The sequence below is a fragment of the Temnothorax longispinosus genome, chromosome 4 (assembly GCF_030848805.1).
Source record: "Temnothorax longispinosus isolate EJ_2023e chromosome 4, Tlon_JGU_v1, whole genome shotgun sequence".
Lineage (NCBI taxonomy): Eukaryota > Metazoa > Arthropoda > Insecta > Hymenoptera > Formicidae > Temnothorax > Temnothorax longispinosus.
In genome coordinates this window covers 14,787,700-14,802,828 of record NC_092361.1, presented here as the reverse complement: position 1 = coordinate 14,802,828, position 15,129 = coordinate 14,787,700, and the positions used below count along the sequence as shown (strand labels likewise).

General features: G+C 38.5%; 3 protein-coding genes across 5 annotated transcripts; 1 reads left to right on the top strand and 2 right to left on the bottom strand.

Annotated features, from left to right (window-relative positions):
* Nucleotides 1-1,307: 1,307 nt before the first annotated feature.
* On the bottom strand, nt 1,308-6,832 carry Tral (trailer hitch). Of its 2 annotated transcripts, none has more exons than XM_071777234.1 (7): nt 6,591-6,832; nt 4,866-5,020; nt 3,945-4,245; nt 2,934-3,126; nt 2,367-2,642; nt 1,948-2,124; nt 1,308-1,621 (listed from the first exon to the last, which is right to left on the bottom strand). In XM_071777234.1, exons 1-7 carry the CDS (start codon nt 6,709-6,711, stop codon nt 1,333-1,335), a joined length of 1,512 nt encoding a protein of 503 aa, XP_071633335.1. In that variant the 5' UTR covers nt 6,712-6,832; the 3' UTR covers nt 1,308-1,332. The 2 variants fall into 2 exon arrangements, with proteins under 2 accessions (XP_071633335.1, XP_071633336.1); XM_071777235.1 differs by having other exon boundaries at nt 4,050-4,245; nt 6,591-6,831.
* Nucleotides 6,833-8,102: 1,270 nt separating this feature from the next.
* Cyt-c1 (Cytochrome c1) lies at nt 8,103-11,212 on the top strand. 2 transcript variants are annotated; one of them, XM_071774953.1, is made up of 8 exons: nt 8,103-8,406; nt 9,368-9,415; nt 9,645-9,793; nt 9,863-9,995; nt 10,085-10,249; nt 10,415-10,528; nt 10,644-10,778; nt 10,857-11,212. In XM_071774953.1, the coding sequence occupies exons 1-8, from the start codon at nt 8,335-8,337 to the stop codon at nt 10,971-10,973; spliced, it is 933 nt and encodes a 310-aa protein (XP_071631054.1). In that variant the 5' UTR covers nt 8,103-8,334; the 3' UTR covers nt 10,974-11,212. The 2 variants fall into 2 exon arrangements, with proteins under 2 accessions (XP_071631054.1, XP_071631053.1); XM_071774952.1 differs by lacking the exon at nt 8,103-8,406 and adding an exon at nt 8,434-8,791.
* Nucleotides 11,213-11,589: 377 nt separating this feature from the next.
* Nucleotides 11,590-15,123, bottom strand: Uev1a (Ubiquitin-conjugating enzyme variant 1A). Its single transcript, XM_071774958.1, has 4 exons — nt 14,855-15,123; nt 13,981-14,123; nt 13,418-13,543; nt 11,590-13,331 (listed from the first exon to the last, which is right to left on the bottom strand). The coding sequence occupies exons 1-4, from the start codon at nt 14,877-14,879 to the stop codon at nt 13,191-13,193; spliced, it is 435 nt and encodes a 144-aa protein (XP_071631059.1). The 5' UTR covers nt 14,880-15,123; the 3' UTR covers nt 11,590-13,190.
* Nucleotides 15,124-15,129: the final 6 nt, after the last annotated feature.

Genomic DNA, 15,129 nt, shown 5'->3' with positions numbered 1-15,129 from the left:
ATTTTAATAAGCATTATATAAATTGTAAGTTCGATATAATTAATTACTGATTATAATGTAGCCTTATAATTGTATCAATCAAAACTATTCCATATGAGAGCAATCGAGGAATCCTTAATTGCAGAACACAATGACAATTATGTAACATGATTTAGAACTTAGTTACTTACAATAAGACTGACGCTTACATCTTTCATAATTCTAGATGCAGATCTTGCAAAGAAAGAGTAGGCGGACCGTAAGATTACAATTTAATAATACAAACATTTTTATATAAACTGGCTTTCGATTATTTCCCACTTTTATCCGCCTTATAAAATCATACATTTTACATGAACTTCGTGCCGAGGACTCGAAAAAATTTGTCTGCGTACACTCAAAAAAACCAAAAACAAAAGAAAAGAATGCCATTTTTCATCAGATTTGCCTTGTACTATATATACCTCACAATATTCCTATTCTCGACAAATGCAATTAGATACAATCGATTTTTACATACTTTGACGAGAAAGTACTTTTATGCACGTCTGTTGCCATTCACTTCCGATATACGGATACAAGCCAGCTATTCCATAACGACCAGTATTATCAAGTCACCATCACCATAAAGCCATTCCATAATTATTTATAGTCAAGTCTTGAGAAAACAGGACTGAAGAATGATCACGATTGAATTGTACAATTTTTTCCCCTAACTATAAACAGATACACCGTTGGTTCGTTTAAAGCGGCTTCAGATTTTTCCATTAAGAATTGTATTAACAGACATATATTTCAAATAAAACTTACGACTAGATCCCTTACAAAGGGTTTCCCCTCCCAACTTTAGACATCTGAATCCACAAATAAGTATCAAAATAAAAAAGAATAAGGAACGTTCTAATCATTGACTTCGCTTCTCTGACAAAAACGTTCTATTCTTTCAACGCCAATTCATCGTGATCATTGTCGACTAAGCGGTAAGAAAATTTGTCTCTAAAAGTACCTTCTTCGATCATCTAGCCGCAAAATATCGATGCAAAGTCATATGCGCCAGCAACGTCCACATGTGCGATTCTTGTCACCTAACACGTAACCACCGGTTTGGCGATTGCAAACGCGCTCCGTTATATAATATAATCTACATTTAATCCGGCCGTGTATCCTCTGTTATTTGACTGCCAAATTCTAACCCAAATCAGTCCGTAACAGTAGAGCACATATCGTAAAAATCTTAATCTATGGTTGTGTATACTTATACATAGCGCATCGCTTATTCTCCTCGGCATATTTACTTTTTTTCATGCCATACCGGTGACACAAATTACTTTTTTTTTATTTTTTTTTTTTTATTTAGATAACGTTCTGCGACTGAGAGGCAGACTGTTCGTTGGTCGCGCGATTTTGACTCCCCGTGTTATTCTGTAGTTGATTAGGGGGTTTGCGATTACCGCCCCTGCTACCTCGATAGCCACCGCGGAATCCAGCGTTATTACCGCCGCCGCCACCGCCTCTGTACATGCCTCCCATTCCGCGATTGTAGTAACCACGGCCGCGGAATCCACCGCGTCTCGTGGAAGCCACACCGAACGTTTCTGAATTCAGTTTTCGTTCCGTTCTCCAATCCGTGCGTTGGAATCGCCTGGAAAAATTTGCGTTATATGCAAAACATTTCACAATTGCAAATTGTGAAATTATATTGATGACAAATTGACAACGATTAAAAAGTCTGATACAAAAGTCTGATACAATACTTGTTTTGCGAAAAACTTAACAATTCATATACATTTTAAAATTAAGGAAATTGTATCTAAATTAATCAAATCAGGCACAAATTTAAATGCTCTTAAATTTTTAATATTTTAGTTTTCTTCGATTTTAGAGAAAAGATGAATTAAATCATAGTTTCACTGAAATTCAGTTGCACGGTGATTATATCTACTAAATTTTATTTTTAATAAAGCTTACCCTTTACTCCTTTCAACAGCTTCACAGCTAATATTGTCAAAGAATGATTTCGACTTATCGTAGTGAACAATTTCCGGTTCCTCTTCAGGTTCACCTTCCCCAGCACCTGTCTCGTTTCCACTATCGTCTTTCTTCTCATTTTCAGCACCATCGATCTTCGTTTTCGCCAATTGCGACCTACAATATGATACATCAATGTATAAATTATATTACCGAAAGCAATATGATTTTATGATAAGGCAATGTTAATGCGATGCGTAAGCGATTCGTATTTATTGTAATTACGATTGCTTTAAATTCGCACTGATTTACTTTTGCATGGTATCCACATTGGTCATTTCAACAGCTACTTGAAATGAATCCGGCACGTAACCATGCAGAATCAATCATCAATATTCATAGCGAACGTTTGCGCTTACCTTAATTCTTCAAACTCAGTGTTGGCTTGTTCGAAATCGTAGTCGTTATCAAACTTCAGTGTCTTGGGCTTGGCACCAGCGTTGTTTGCTTGATTTGTACGGAAACCACCACGTCCTCTGCCCCCTCGACCTCTCATGTTGCCGCGATTTACCCAACCACCGCGGTTGCCTCGACCACCTTGCATATGACCTTGGTTCTGGCCATCATGCTTCATCATATCCCTCTTCGCATCATTATATTGAGACATACCCGCGTTGGTTTTGGTACCTCCGTGGCTAAACACGCAATAAAACATTTATTATGAAATGTATGAAATATCTATAAAGTTTCAGCTATACCATCTGTATCTATCAAATTCATAAAAAATAATATAAATCTGTGTAGAATCGCTTTATATTTATATAACTAGAAAATTTAGCAAGTAAAGCAAATAAAAATAATCAATTGTAAAGAGATACAGTCATATTTCTCTGATATCAGGATTCTGGAAAAATAAAATTATACGCACATCTTTTATGGTTTTATTCTAAAAGTAAGACAAAAATTAGTTTTTCTAAATAAAATACCTATCATGGTCTCGACGAGGCGGTTGGACGGTCCTGATATTTGTCTTGTCATTCATTTTGCCAATGTTATTGCTCTGCTGCTGTTGATCATGTCCTACCTGAATACCCTGATCCATGGTTGGACTTTTCCTTGTCAATAAGGATGATGTAGGAGTAGTAGATCGAGACCCACCACTAATGAGATCTAGTACACCTATTATCGCAACATGAATGTGTCAAATAATGTCCATTTTTATTAATCTAAGGAGACAATAGCCGACCAAAACTGCAAGCAAGTCCAACACGAAACTTTAGTATAAGAAAATAACTTAGATATACTTTTCATTCCCAACGTTTGAAATGAAAGATTGCTACTAACTTCTACAAAAGTTTCGCGTGTCTAATATAAAAGAAATCTCTCGAGGATTTTTAAACAATTATCATTGTTTATTATCACTGTTATTGCTATTCTGTTATATTATGACATAAGCGTAAAAGGAATAAAATTGAAAAATGCATGCAAATGCAAAAATATTATCTACCAATTTTAAAAAAAGATTAAACGTAAAGCCAAATTATATAAGTATATAAAGATTATACAGATGACAAATTTTAATGAATATTTTTATTTAAAAAAATGTTTCAAAATTTATAAAAATATCAAAATTTTTGTTATACATACAAATGCACAATATTTATTCAATTAAAATTCTATATCATAAAATGCATGTATACATAGAAAATAAGCAAAGCAGACTCAAGATTGCAAGATATGAAAAATCTACGTAAGAGTGCAACAAAGATAATAGATTTTTGTTAGTAAAATAATTCTAAATTTGTTACTATAACATTAATTGTAAGTAACATATTTAAAAAAATGTTAGAATACATTATCACATGTATTCTCGTATGCATACGATTTACGCCATTTTTTGACAGCGTGAAGCTTAACCAGAGAAAGGCATTACCAAAGCAGGAGCAGCAAGAAACATGCCAGCAAAGCAAGGGATACTTCATAGCAAAAACAGTTACCATCTTCCAGAGATTGATCTTTTGGTAATGGGTCGATATTGGCCGTTGGCAGTGAGTTTGGGATAGAGATGGCATTGGGTTCAGCAGAGCCCAAGCTCAACTCACTTGGCTGTTTATTCATTGGTCCGCGCGGATCTCTAGCTGCGGTTGGCATTCCCATTACCGGGCCCATGGCTCCCATACCCATGCCATAGGGGGCTCCGTATTGGCCACCCATCGGGCCCATCTGGCCCATCATCGGATGAGCATAACTGGGCTGTGGTTGATACGATTGCTGGCCCATAGATGGCTGCACTGTCATCTACGAACAATTGATAATCAAGTCAGCTAAAATTCTGATTAAATTCATCAATGTTTAACACACACGATACGATTGATTTCACTTTCAGACCTTGTTAATGCCAAATTTGAAGACGCGTTTCTTTACAGAGAATAGAAAAACTCTATAAAATAATTACCTAGAGCTTTAATAAAACTGAGATGCGGAAATTTGGAAGAAGCAAACAAATATTGGTTAGAAGATTGGAAAAAATGTATTTGGTGCGGTGATGGCAATGACTGTATGGAACATTATGTAAAGGAATGTCAGAGAGCGAGTGTATGGTTTAAGGATTTAGGTAATGACGAGGCGGAGAAGTGGAAAAGGCTGTGGAGTGATGAACTAGATTTAGATAAGGGTAAAATGTTGCGAAAATTATGGAAGAAGAGGGAGAAGAAAATTAAAAAGAGAAAGGAAAATCAAGCCAAAGATAAAGATTGTGATAGTTTAGGTCTAAGTAGTTTAGGTTAGTTTAAGAGGGCAGCGAGCGTACAATGGTATGGATGGATGAGTGAGGATAAGTTTTAAATTGTAAACCAAGTCCCTTCCTGGCTATTTATGTAAAAGCTGAAGTAAATAAATTCTATCTATAAAATAATTACCTGTACGATAGCTGGATCGTTGGGAATAGAACTAACATTGTTGACGACTCTGATATCCTTGATATCCGATCCACGAAACAGAATGTACTCGTACACCTGGTTTTGTGGTGCCACGGGAAGTTGAGTCTCTCGATCTTCGGTACCAAAGGAGCGCACTACGAAAAACAATAAATAATTCAGTTGTTTCAAATTGCTGCAATTAGCAACACTGTTACAGCTCTTTGTTACATCGAATGGGAATTTATCGGTATGTGTGTGCTGCTAGTACTCGAATATTCAAGTTATATATCTGTTTCACAGATAAAATAAATAGGGATTTTACTTGAAAAATATCTGTAATAAAACAGATAGATGTCTAGTATTCAAATCCTTTGTATTAACAGCTCCAATATTTATGTCACATAAATTTATTATATAAAACAGCTTTATGCACATCTATTTTACATTAATAAATCGCGAAAAGTGGAATCTTATATTTATGCACATCTATTTTACATTAATCAATCGTGAAAAGTGGAATCTTACATCTATGTAGGATCTATTTTACATTAGTCAATCGTGAAAAGTTAAAGTCTTATATTTATACATTTCTTTTACACGACTTCAATAGTACATTTCCGAGAATAATATTTGCTCCTTCTATCCGAAAATTCTCGCCAAAGTCACTTATTATGGGTAGGATAACGGAACAAGGGGGAGCAAGGGCATGTAAACATTCGACAGAAAAAAGAGACAAACATTCCACGCAAACGGCACACATACCAAACTCAAATTCGAAATTACATCCTCAGCATTAATAACGTACTGGTATTAGCCGTTCTATAAATTCTTGGAGTACCTATTCTTAAAATATTAAAAGCGGCAAATTATATATGCTCGCACAAAGCGTTCCGCGCTAGATTTTTTAAATCCACCCAGATTTATCTGCTACTGTCGAGCCTCGATAACCTAGCATCGTGAAAATCTCGACGATTTAAGACGACTCCTCGTCCTCTAATTTCTACACGCTAACTTCGACGATCGCCAAACCGCGTGACCGCGACATAACCGCACGCGGGTCAAGCGATCAGCCATAACAGTTCCGGCGGATTTTTTCGCTGAATGCGCAAGAGAAAACGCGTGATCGACGGATCGTCTCAGCGGAATCGGCACACGACGTGTCGCGGCCAGGGCTCTATGAGAAACGTCCTCGTTGCGAAGGGGAACTGCCACAGGTCGCCGCGACCCCGGTTGTTTCGCGGCGCGATGACCGCCGAATCGCGGGTATCGGATTACTTTCCGGCGCGTCGGCGGGCGACTGGACAACGCGGTCAGCGCGGAGCCGACGGAACGGCGTCGAGAGGATCGGGGCCGGTTGGAGCATCGAATTCACGGCTTTCCGCGAGGAGTCGCGAAGGAATGACCTCTGTTACGTTCGTTCGCGGCAGGAGAAACGTGACGAGACACGTAAGGTGAAGGTACCGTTCCCGCGCCCACTGACACGGACGAACCGGGCGACAGGTCGCGCCGGTCGCAAGGACACCGGTCGCGGACGGGCCGTTCCTCGCCGGAGCGAAAAACGAGCGAAGACGCGGGATGCTGATTCTCAGCGGCGGTGATGACGACGACAGTGGCCGCCGCGGCGGCGGCGATGATGGCGGTGGCGGCGACGGCGGCGGGACGGCACGGTGAATGTGCGGTGCGGCGGGAGTCCATCTTGGATTCTCTCGCCGTGCTTGTACTCACCGTTAGCCAGGGCAATCGTGCACTCCTGCGGGTCGACGGTGAAGAGACGGCCCTCATAACGAATATCCGCCTTCGAGATCAAGCTGATCTTCGAGCCCAGCTCTGGCATACCACCGCTCATCTTGACTCTGGCTCCGTCGCGCGGCGATCGATGTGATTTCACGAGAGATTCACGACACCATCTGACGGGGCCAGTCCAGCTGACAGCAATGGTCGACGGCGGACTGCCCGAGCCGAGACTCCCCCAAGAATGCCAACGACGCGTCGCGCATGCGCCCGAGCCCCCCACGCGCGCGCGTTACCGGCGTTGCCGCCGGAGCCGGAGCCGGAGCCGGAGCCGGAGCCGGAGCCGGAGTCAAATAGGAGTCAGAGAGCTCCGGGGCTATTTTCAAATGGCGAAAATATTTTCGCCGCATGGATGTAGGAATAGGTCTGTTCTATTTTAGCTCAACTTCCTGCACAGTTCATCTTTTCTCCCTTTTTTTCTCCAATGTGAAAAGAAAAAGAGGAAAAATAAACCGTGCAAGGAGTTCAGCTAAAAAGAAGTCCAGGCCTGTTATTTGGACCAAAATATTTCCGCGAGATTGAAGCTTGAGGAGGAAAAGAGAATCTTAATTATTCACAAGATAGCGATAACGATTAATTACACGGAGTATGGTGTTTTATATTCACTTTTCCACTATTTTTAATTACGGATTATGTGTAATTTTAAATCGCAGCGATGCCTCGATTAAAATTTTACGTTAACGGGGCATTAAAATAGATATATCGTGTATGTACGCAAAATCTGATCAAAGATGGCCCAATGATTTTTTCCTCACCTCTCAAATATCACTCTCCTTGTCAAAAGTACTTTACGCTTCGTCCAATAGTCTCCCAGGTAGCAATTAATGTCTAAAAGACATCATAAAGACATCTTTAAGATTTCTAGCATTTTAAAGACATCTTTATGATGTCTTTTAGACATTATGGTGAACATTGTTGCAATAAGTTAGAGTGAAACAAAATGTATTTGTTTTATATTCTTAAAATATATTGAAATATATAAAATCCATATTATTTCTGAAATAGTATCTGAGAAAAAAGAGATATATTTTTTATATAAATCTAAAATATGAGAAATTCTTATTAGAGAAAATTTCTGACAAAATATATTGAGAAATTGTTTCACCAGAGAGATGTAATATTATATATTTCTATAACGTACGTATTCTATAAATAATATGTTATACGATTACATAAATATAATGAAAAATGACACATGAACGTAAAATACAAAATTCCGCGTATCACAAAATAATTGTGAGTCGAGTCGCAGATTTATATATCCATTTCTACCAACGTAGATTAATTTTATCTTGGTTCAATTTACTTTTTATTTTTTTTTGCCTATAGCTCCAAGAATTAGAAAAAGATAAAACGTAATTAATTAGGTAAACCGAGATTGATCTGCACTGATAGAAATGGACATTGGATTAGGCGCGTGAACGTTCGCCGCGACGTTGGCAAGTGTTGGCAAGCCTGGGGCGAGTCCGGCGAGTCCCCGACCGAAGTCGTCTTCACGGTGTTCTCCCTACCGACGTTTTTTAACCTCTCTTTTTAATCCCTCGCGACCGATCCGCGGTGCTGGAATAATCGCGGGAGGATTTTTGCGATAAGTCGCGAGGCTGATTCTACGTCGACCGTCCAGCGGATCGTTCACTGACTAGCATAACCCTCTCCGCACATTGCACCTCTGGCCAACATGGCGGCGACGTTAGGTCGGATTTGTAAATCGGGTCTTCTGAAACCGAATTATGGCACGTTGATCGGCCAGGTAAGTGAGAGACGAATCTTCGAGCAATTTTTCAGCAACCGCGCATATTTCCTCGCGAAAATCACCGGCGACATCGCGTCGTCCGTGTCAACGACACCTGACGTTAACCAATATTGATACGCGGCCTCGCGAGCTGGACACCGTGCGAGCTGTCGGCTGCTAATGTCACGCCTTCCTCGGCGAGGATTATACGTCCCGCGGGACGTTCGCGCGACGTCGGGACGCCCGGCGAGGCGTTTGACGGCGCGCAACGTCGACGGCGGTGACGGTTCCGACGGCACTTTAACAGATGTTATGTAATAGCGAGCGATACCGAAAATCGGGATGCTGCCATGATATCAAACATGCTCCACCGATGCACCGCCGTGCGCGGCCAGTGGCACAGGTGAATGAATGGGCGTTTATATCGCGCTCGCTGTCACAACGAATTAGTCTGCACACGTGGATTTTATCGTCTAACTGTAGAAACGATTATGCCGTCGATTGTCATCAATTGTCAGTTTTGAGTTGATTGAAGAGTCGGATGTGTTATCACATACTTTATGTTATTGAACGTTTGTTAAGTGTATTCCTTTTGATTTGATTATGTCATAGTAATATTCATAAGAATGGAACATATGGAAAGCCCCTGAACCTAATTTTACTTATTTATTAGCACACATTAATCTTTGACTTTAACAGATATTAGAGAGATGAGATTAATTTGAGATTATATATAAAATTTTATAATAATTATTTTAGGCAATATATATAATATATAAAGGATGTGTATCTTTTTGAAGATAATTAACGATTAAAATAATTGCAGCAAAATCACAGTATGTGAAGAAAGAAAATAGAAATGTAAAAGAGGTGAATGTATGGATTGGAGCAATGTTGCAAATATTTTTCTCCTTATTTTCTTCTAAAATATGTTACACTTAAACTTATTGTACTTACACTTTAAACTTTGTTTTTGCAGACCAGTAATTTTTCCACTGTGAAAGAATGGCCTAGGAGTCGAAAAGTGGTATGTGAATTTAATTTATCTTGCTCGAAGAGATATCCCAACCTTATCCAATTCCTCGTCTGTCAGAAACAACTTTGTGTTCCTTCAAACTGCATGTGTTAGTAAGTTAGGACAGATTACTGTTTTATTTATATTTCGAATATATGACAATGTTATATAATATGTGACAGCGACATTATATAAACTATATAGTGTAAGAAAGTAATATCTCTAATATTTTTAATTACAGTTATTAACATGCTTAGGAGTGACTGCCGGAGGCATAAGTGCCTTCATCTATGCTCTAGATAGCTCGGCAAGAGCTATTGACTTGATAGCTCATCCTCCGACGTACAAATGGGATTTTTATGGATGGTTCAATTCGCTAGATCATGCTAGGTACAATACTTTAGTATTTAAATATTAACAATCAACTATACAAATGTGTTATTAACCTATATTTTGCAGTATGCGACGAGGCTGGGATGTCTACAAGAACGTGTGTGCAGCTTGTCATAGTTTGCAATATGTGGCATACCGTCACCTCGTTAATGTTACTCACACCGAAGCGGAAGCCAAAGCTCTCGCGGAAGAAGTCATGGTACATTTTACAATATTAACTATGAAAAACGTCTCTTATAATTTTATAGAATATAAGACTTAATAATATAACTGACTTTTACGATACAGGTAGAAGATGGCCCTGACGACACGGGAGAATTCTTCAAACGTCCAGGAAAACTGTTTGATTACGTGCCATCTCCATATCCAAATGAAGAAGCTGCTAGAGCAGCGAACAACGGTGCTTATCCACCTGATCTATCTTACATGCTTAACGCCAGGCACGATGGAGAGGTAAGTCAATTTTGAGTAACGTATAGAAAGAGAATATGAGTGGAATTAAAAATTAAATCTATTAATTTACAATTAATTTCCACTTTTTTAAATTTTGCTGTAGAAATATTTTTATTATTGCCACAACTTGCATTTAATTAAAAATATATTTTATATATATTTCAGAACTACGTTTTCGCTTTACTGACTGGATATTGTGATCCACCAGCCGGTATAAATTTAAGAGAAGGACAATATTTCAATCCATATTTTGCAGGTGGTGCCATTGGTATGGCACAGGTGAGTTATTCACATTGTTTTAAATTGAAGATGTTACAATTAGCGATATATTGAATTTTGCACCCATTAATGATAATAAAAATAATAAAAATAATAATTTTACTCCGTCATACAGGCTATTTATAACGAAGTCTTAGAATATGAAGATGGTACTCCAGCAACTGCTTCTCAAGTAGCAAAAGACATTACCACATTCCTAATGTGGACTGCCAATCACGAATTTGACGACCGAAAAAGAATGACTATTAAGGTGAAGTAAACATCTCTAAAGTCCATTTTACTTTGGTTCATCTTATCGTATAATTATTTCAATATAAATTATTTACAGGCTATTGGAATATTTTCAATTCTCACTGCTGCTGCATACTACTTCAAGCGACACAAGTGGACAACCTTAAAGAGTACAAAATTAATGTTTGTCCCTAAAAAATACCCTAAAAATTAGCAAATGAAAATTAACGCCGTGATATTAGCTGTTGCGCTGGTATCGGAATGTAGTTTCGCAATTTAAGCAATGTATCTCCGGCAATGTGGCTCCTTTCTGAAGGTTCAAACTTATTCATATAGCATTTGACAAAGTGTCAATTTGTCATCATTACCAAAATCTATTAAATTAAACATTGTACATAGCTATACCGAATGGAGTCATCGTCTGATTTAAATAAAATTGTTAAACATAAACAAGGTTCACTCCTTTGATGAGACGCACAATGATTTATTCGCAATTTTAAGCGACTCGTAAGATATGTCGAATATTTACGGACATTTTCAAGATGAAAGGATATTTTAAGCTAGATAAAAGGATATTTGGCTAAATATATTATTATATTCATCTTTGGTAAGTTTTCATTATGCGATTTTGTATTCCAATATTTTTTACAAATTATTTCAATTTAAAGTTTTTGTTCAATCCATTTTTTAAGATTAATATACGAGGAGAAACGTCTGCAAAAGTCTTAATACGAATGACGAAGTCGTTTGGTTTTAATAAGCAACAATTTATTCAAAGCTAAAAAAAAGGCCGCTAACATGTGTAGGTAAGAAATAGAAGGAACGCTCACTTCTAAGGAAATCACTTTATTCTCCTTAAGCTTGTTTTCGTCCACATGGAGCTATAACTTGTTACTCTTTTAATAGGATGATTTAAATTACACTATTATATTACCGATAGTGTAATACAGAAATGCAAAGCGGACAAAGAGGTATATATATCTTTCGTTCGGATAATCAGAAAAATTTTACATTACACAATCAAATGTAGAGATATTTCAAAATCTACTTTTGGTGGAACTTTAGGTATAAAGATCCTTTCGATTAATTAGATAACATAAATCTTGAGATGACGTTGTAATAACGATTATTTTTTTGCTGGAACATATCATTTATCATCAATAAGCTGCATATAATTCGATTTTCAGCAATATACTATTTACATGGACTACAATGTAAATAGTCGTGATTGCACTAAAGATGCATTCGATTTTCTTAACAATATGCAGCTTCTGTACTTTACACAGTGTGTTAGGAATTAGATATGATTTTGATAATTATATAACAAAAATAATATTCACATAATACATCAATCATGAAGCCCTTGTGTCAAACAGTAAGCACTATCATACTCTATAATTCTATCGCATTTTAATAGACGTAACCTCAAATACACATGAAAAATTGGTAAACTTTCAATATGTTCTAATATGATATCGACTAAAAGATCTCATTATTCAGCGACGCTTCATACATTGATGTACTTTGCCATGCAGCATTGTATCATTATTCACTATATATACGAGATATTACAAATCAAATTGTCATTTATGCATGCTTCGATTACAAAGCGACATCTCCTCATCAATTACGAAACGTGGTTCGTTTAGCGTGAAAGAGAGAGAGGCCGTTTTTTTAAGGATATAATTTCTCAAACACGTACGTTATTTCATTGTAGATCGCTAGTTGAAACAGTGTACGCAGCACGGAAAAGTAAAATGGACGTACATATTTATGGTTCAAAATTTACAAATTTTCTACCGTAGCGTTGAGTGAGAGAGAGAGAGAGAGAGAGACACACCTCTGCAAGAGATGAAATGGCACTTGCGCGCAAACAGAAGAGAAATCTTAAAATGGTTCGCAATACCAGACATTACTCTTCTTCTCTCATTAAAAAACTTCAAAGGCATAAGTTATTCTTACTGATTATTCGTTTTTATTACATGGTCTGTGTCTCCAGTTTTATGATTCAAAATATGATTTTTTTCCGCTTTACATTGTACTAGCTTGAAAAGCTGGAGCGGCGTTTCCTTCAACCAATTCGCATTCGCATCGAATTACAATCTCGTGCGCGAACATGATGTATATGCAATGAAATAATCGGGGGTTTCGGAAAAATACATTTTTAGTGAAAAATTCCGACGAAGAACCAGCTGTGCTTGACAAATGCATTTTTGTCAATTGTTCTACCTAATCTATACATAAACTCGATACACTCATTCAACTTTCCAAGCTATTACCTCCTTTCTTTCACAAAGCTGTTTTTTTCGTTTTTTTTTGTTTCTTTTTAAACATATATTTTCAGCGGGCACCCTTTTAATATTATTTGGTACCTTTAAATCTCGCCTCATGCTATTGCAAAAAGGAAGATATCTCTGTTCATACGGTTAGGCTAAAAAGTGCTGCCCTCCGGAGGCTGAGAAAGTTTCATATTTTCCTTCAACGTCATCAAACGACGGAGTTCCTGGAGAACTGTTTTAATTGTGTACTCTCGTTGCCATTTCGCAAGAACCGGAACACTGCGATTATCCACCTTGTATATGGAAATTTTATGTGTTATTTCAGGTACATGTATTTTTTATCTTAATGTACACGCACATTGCGATCTTGTATACTTACAGCTCCAGTGGCACTGTTAATGCAATTCATATTGATTCTGCTTAAAAATCTTACATTAGGGGCATCATCTGGGTATCTCTGACCGCAGTCAATTTTCAAACTATACATCCTATTTTCATACGGTGTCTAAAAGATGTCAGTACAACATTATATTAATCGTATATCGTAAGATATTCTGAATATGTTTCTTTAAGTCATCATCTTTGCAACATATGCAGTTAATTCTTATAGAATCATATATTTTTCGTTTTGTTACACAATATTAAATATATTTTCTATATAACACACATAATCAATATTAATATTCAAACTGTATTTTCATATCTTCGATAAGTTATTCATTTTAAGTATCACAAATATATTTTATCCGCAGTTGATACCAGTACAAGAAAAGTTTTAAAAATATGAACATCTAATGCAAGTATCGTCAACGTATAGCTTAGCTTGTATCTGAAATCTCATAAAAGTGGACTTGTATCGAACGAAAAGTAACGTGAGAAGAGACCGGTGCGGATTCGTATTATCGCAGTGACGATAAACGACACCAGTAAAAGGTATCTTACCCTAGGTGGTCCAATTATCATACCGGTCCAATGCGTGAGGGTCATGTCGTCGTCGTTTTCCAGGCCCCAACTGATCGTGCCATCGCCCACACCTTTTTGGCCCTGTTCCAACTCCTCCAGGAGACGAAAGTTTCGGGGCATAACTGAAACAGCATTCGATGAATGACGTTGTGACTCCATGTAGGCAATAGGAGCAGTCGATTCATAATTGGCAAGGCTCTAAGTTCAATCGCAATCCCGTATATATAATTTGGTTCATACAAGGTTCAGCAAATATTCAGCAGCAAATATTTGGTTCAGCATATATAAGGTCGATCTAGAAGTTAAAGAGAATTGCTGAGATCTTTGAACCATATAATGTATATAATTGTATAATCCGTCTAACAAATCCTCATTAACCCGATGTTGCTTAAGGATCGAAAATCCACAAAAAGAGGAAGAAAAAGGAAAAAAGCAAGGATATATGTCGCGGTACACAGTCGCGTTGTAACAGCTGAAAATGTACCCGCGCGATGATACAGGTTATGGCTTGATGAGCAGGGATCGAGCATGGTTAACCTTTCCGCCGTCGCGAGTTTCCGAGGTCATTCACGGGTCTCGAGATGAGTCCGCGGATACCGCGGAAGGGCGATATCGACTCGCGACGGAGGTGTAACGTCGTGTTCACTGTCTCGATGACTCGGCACGCGAGAGAAATACGGGCGGCACGCTCGACGTCCGCTGTCAACTCGCGTGGCACGGGAACGCCGGGTCCGAGGATCGTCGAATGATCCCGCCTCGAGGTCCCCGATTTCTCGATCGAAAGGAAAGAAACGAGGACGAGGAAAATCCGTCGCGGAGTCGCGCGGGTGGCCGCCTAAACAAAATAACTCACCTACACCGCTGTTGGGCACCGCCATGATCTCTCTCGTATTTCTGACAATTCTGACGAGGCGCCGTATTTTTTTTCCCCTCCCGTAAAGTACCAGGCGGGCGACAACGCGCACCGTATGCGGGCCGAAGTCACTCACGTGGAGCTGGCGCGGCTTTTTTAACTGCGGCGCGAGCTTCTCATCAGCCGTCGGACGTCAGAGTCGGACGTCGGCGATAATCCGGCGCGCTGCGGCCAAGAGAGCGTGTGTGTGCACTGTGTGCGTGCGGCTGTCCACC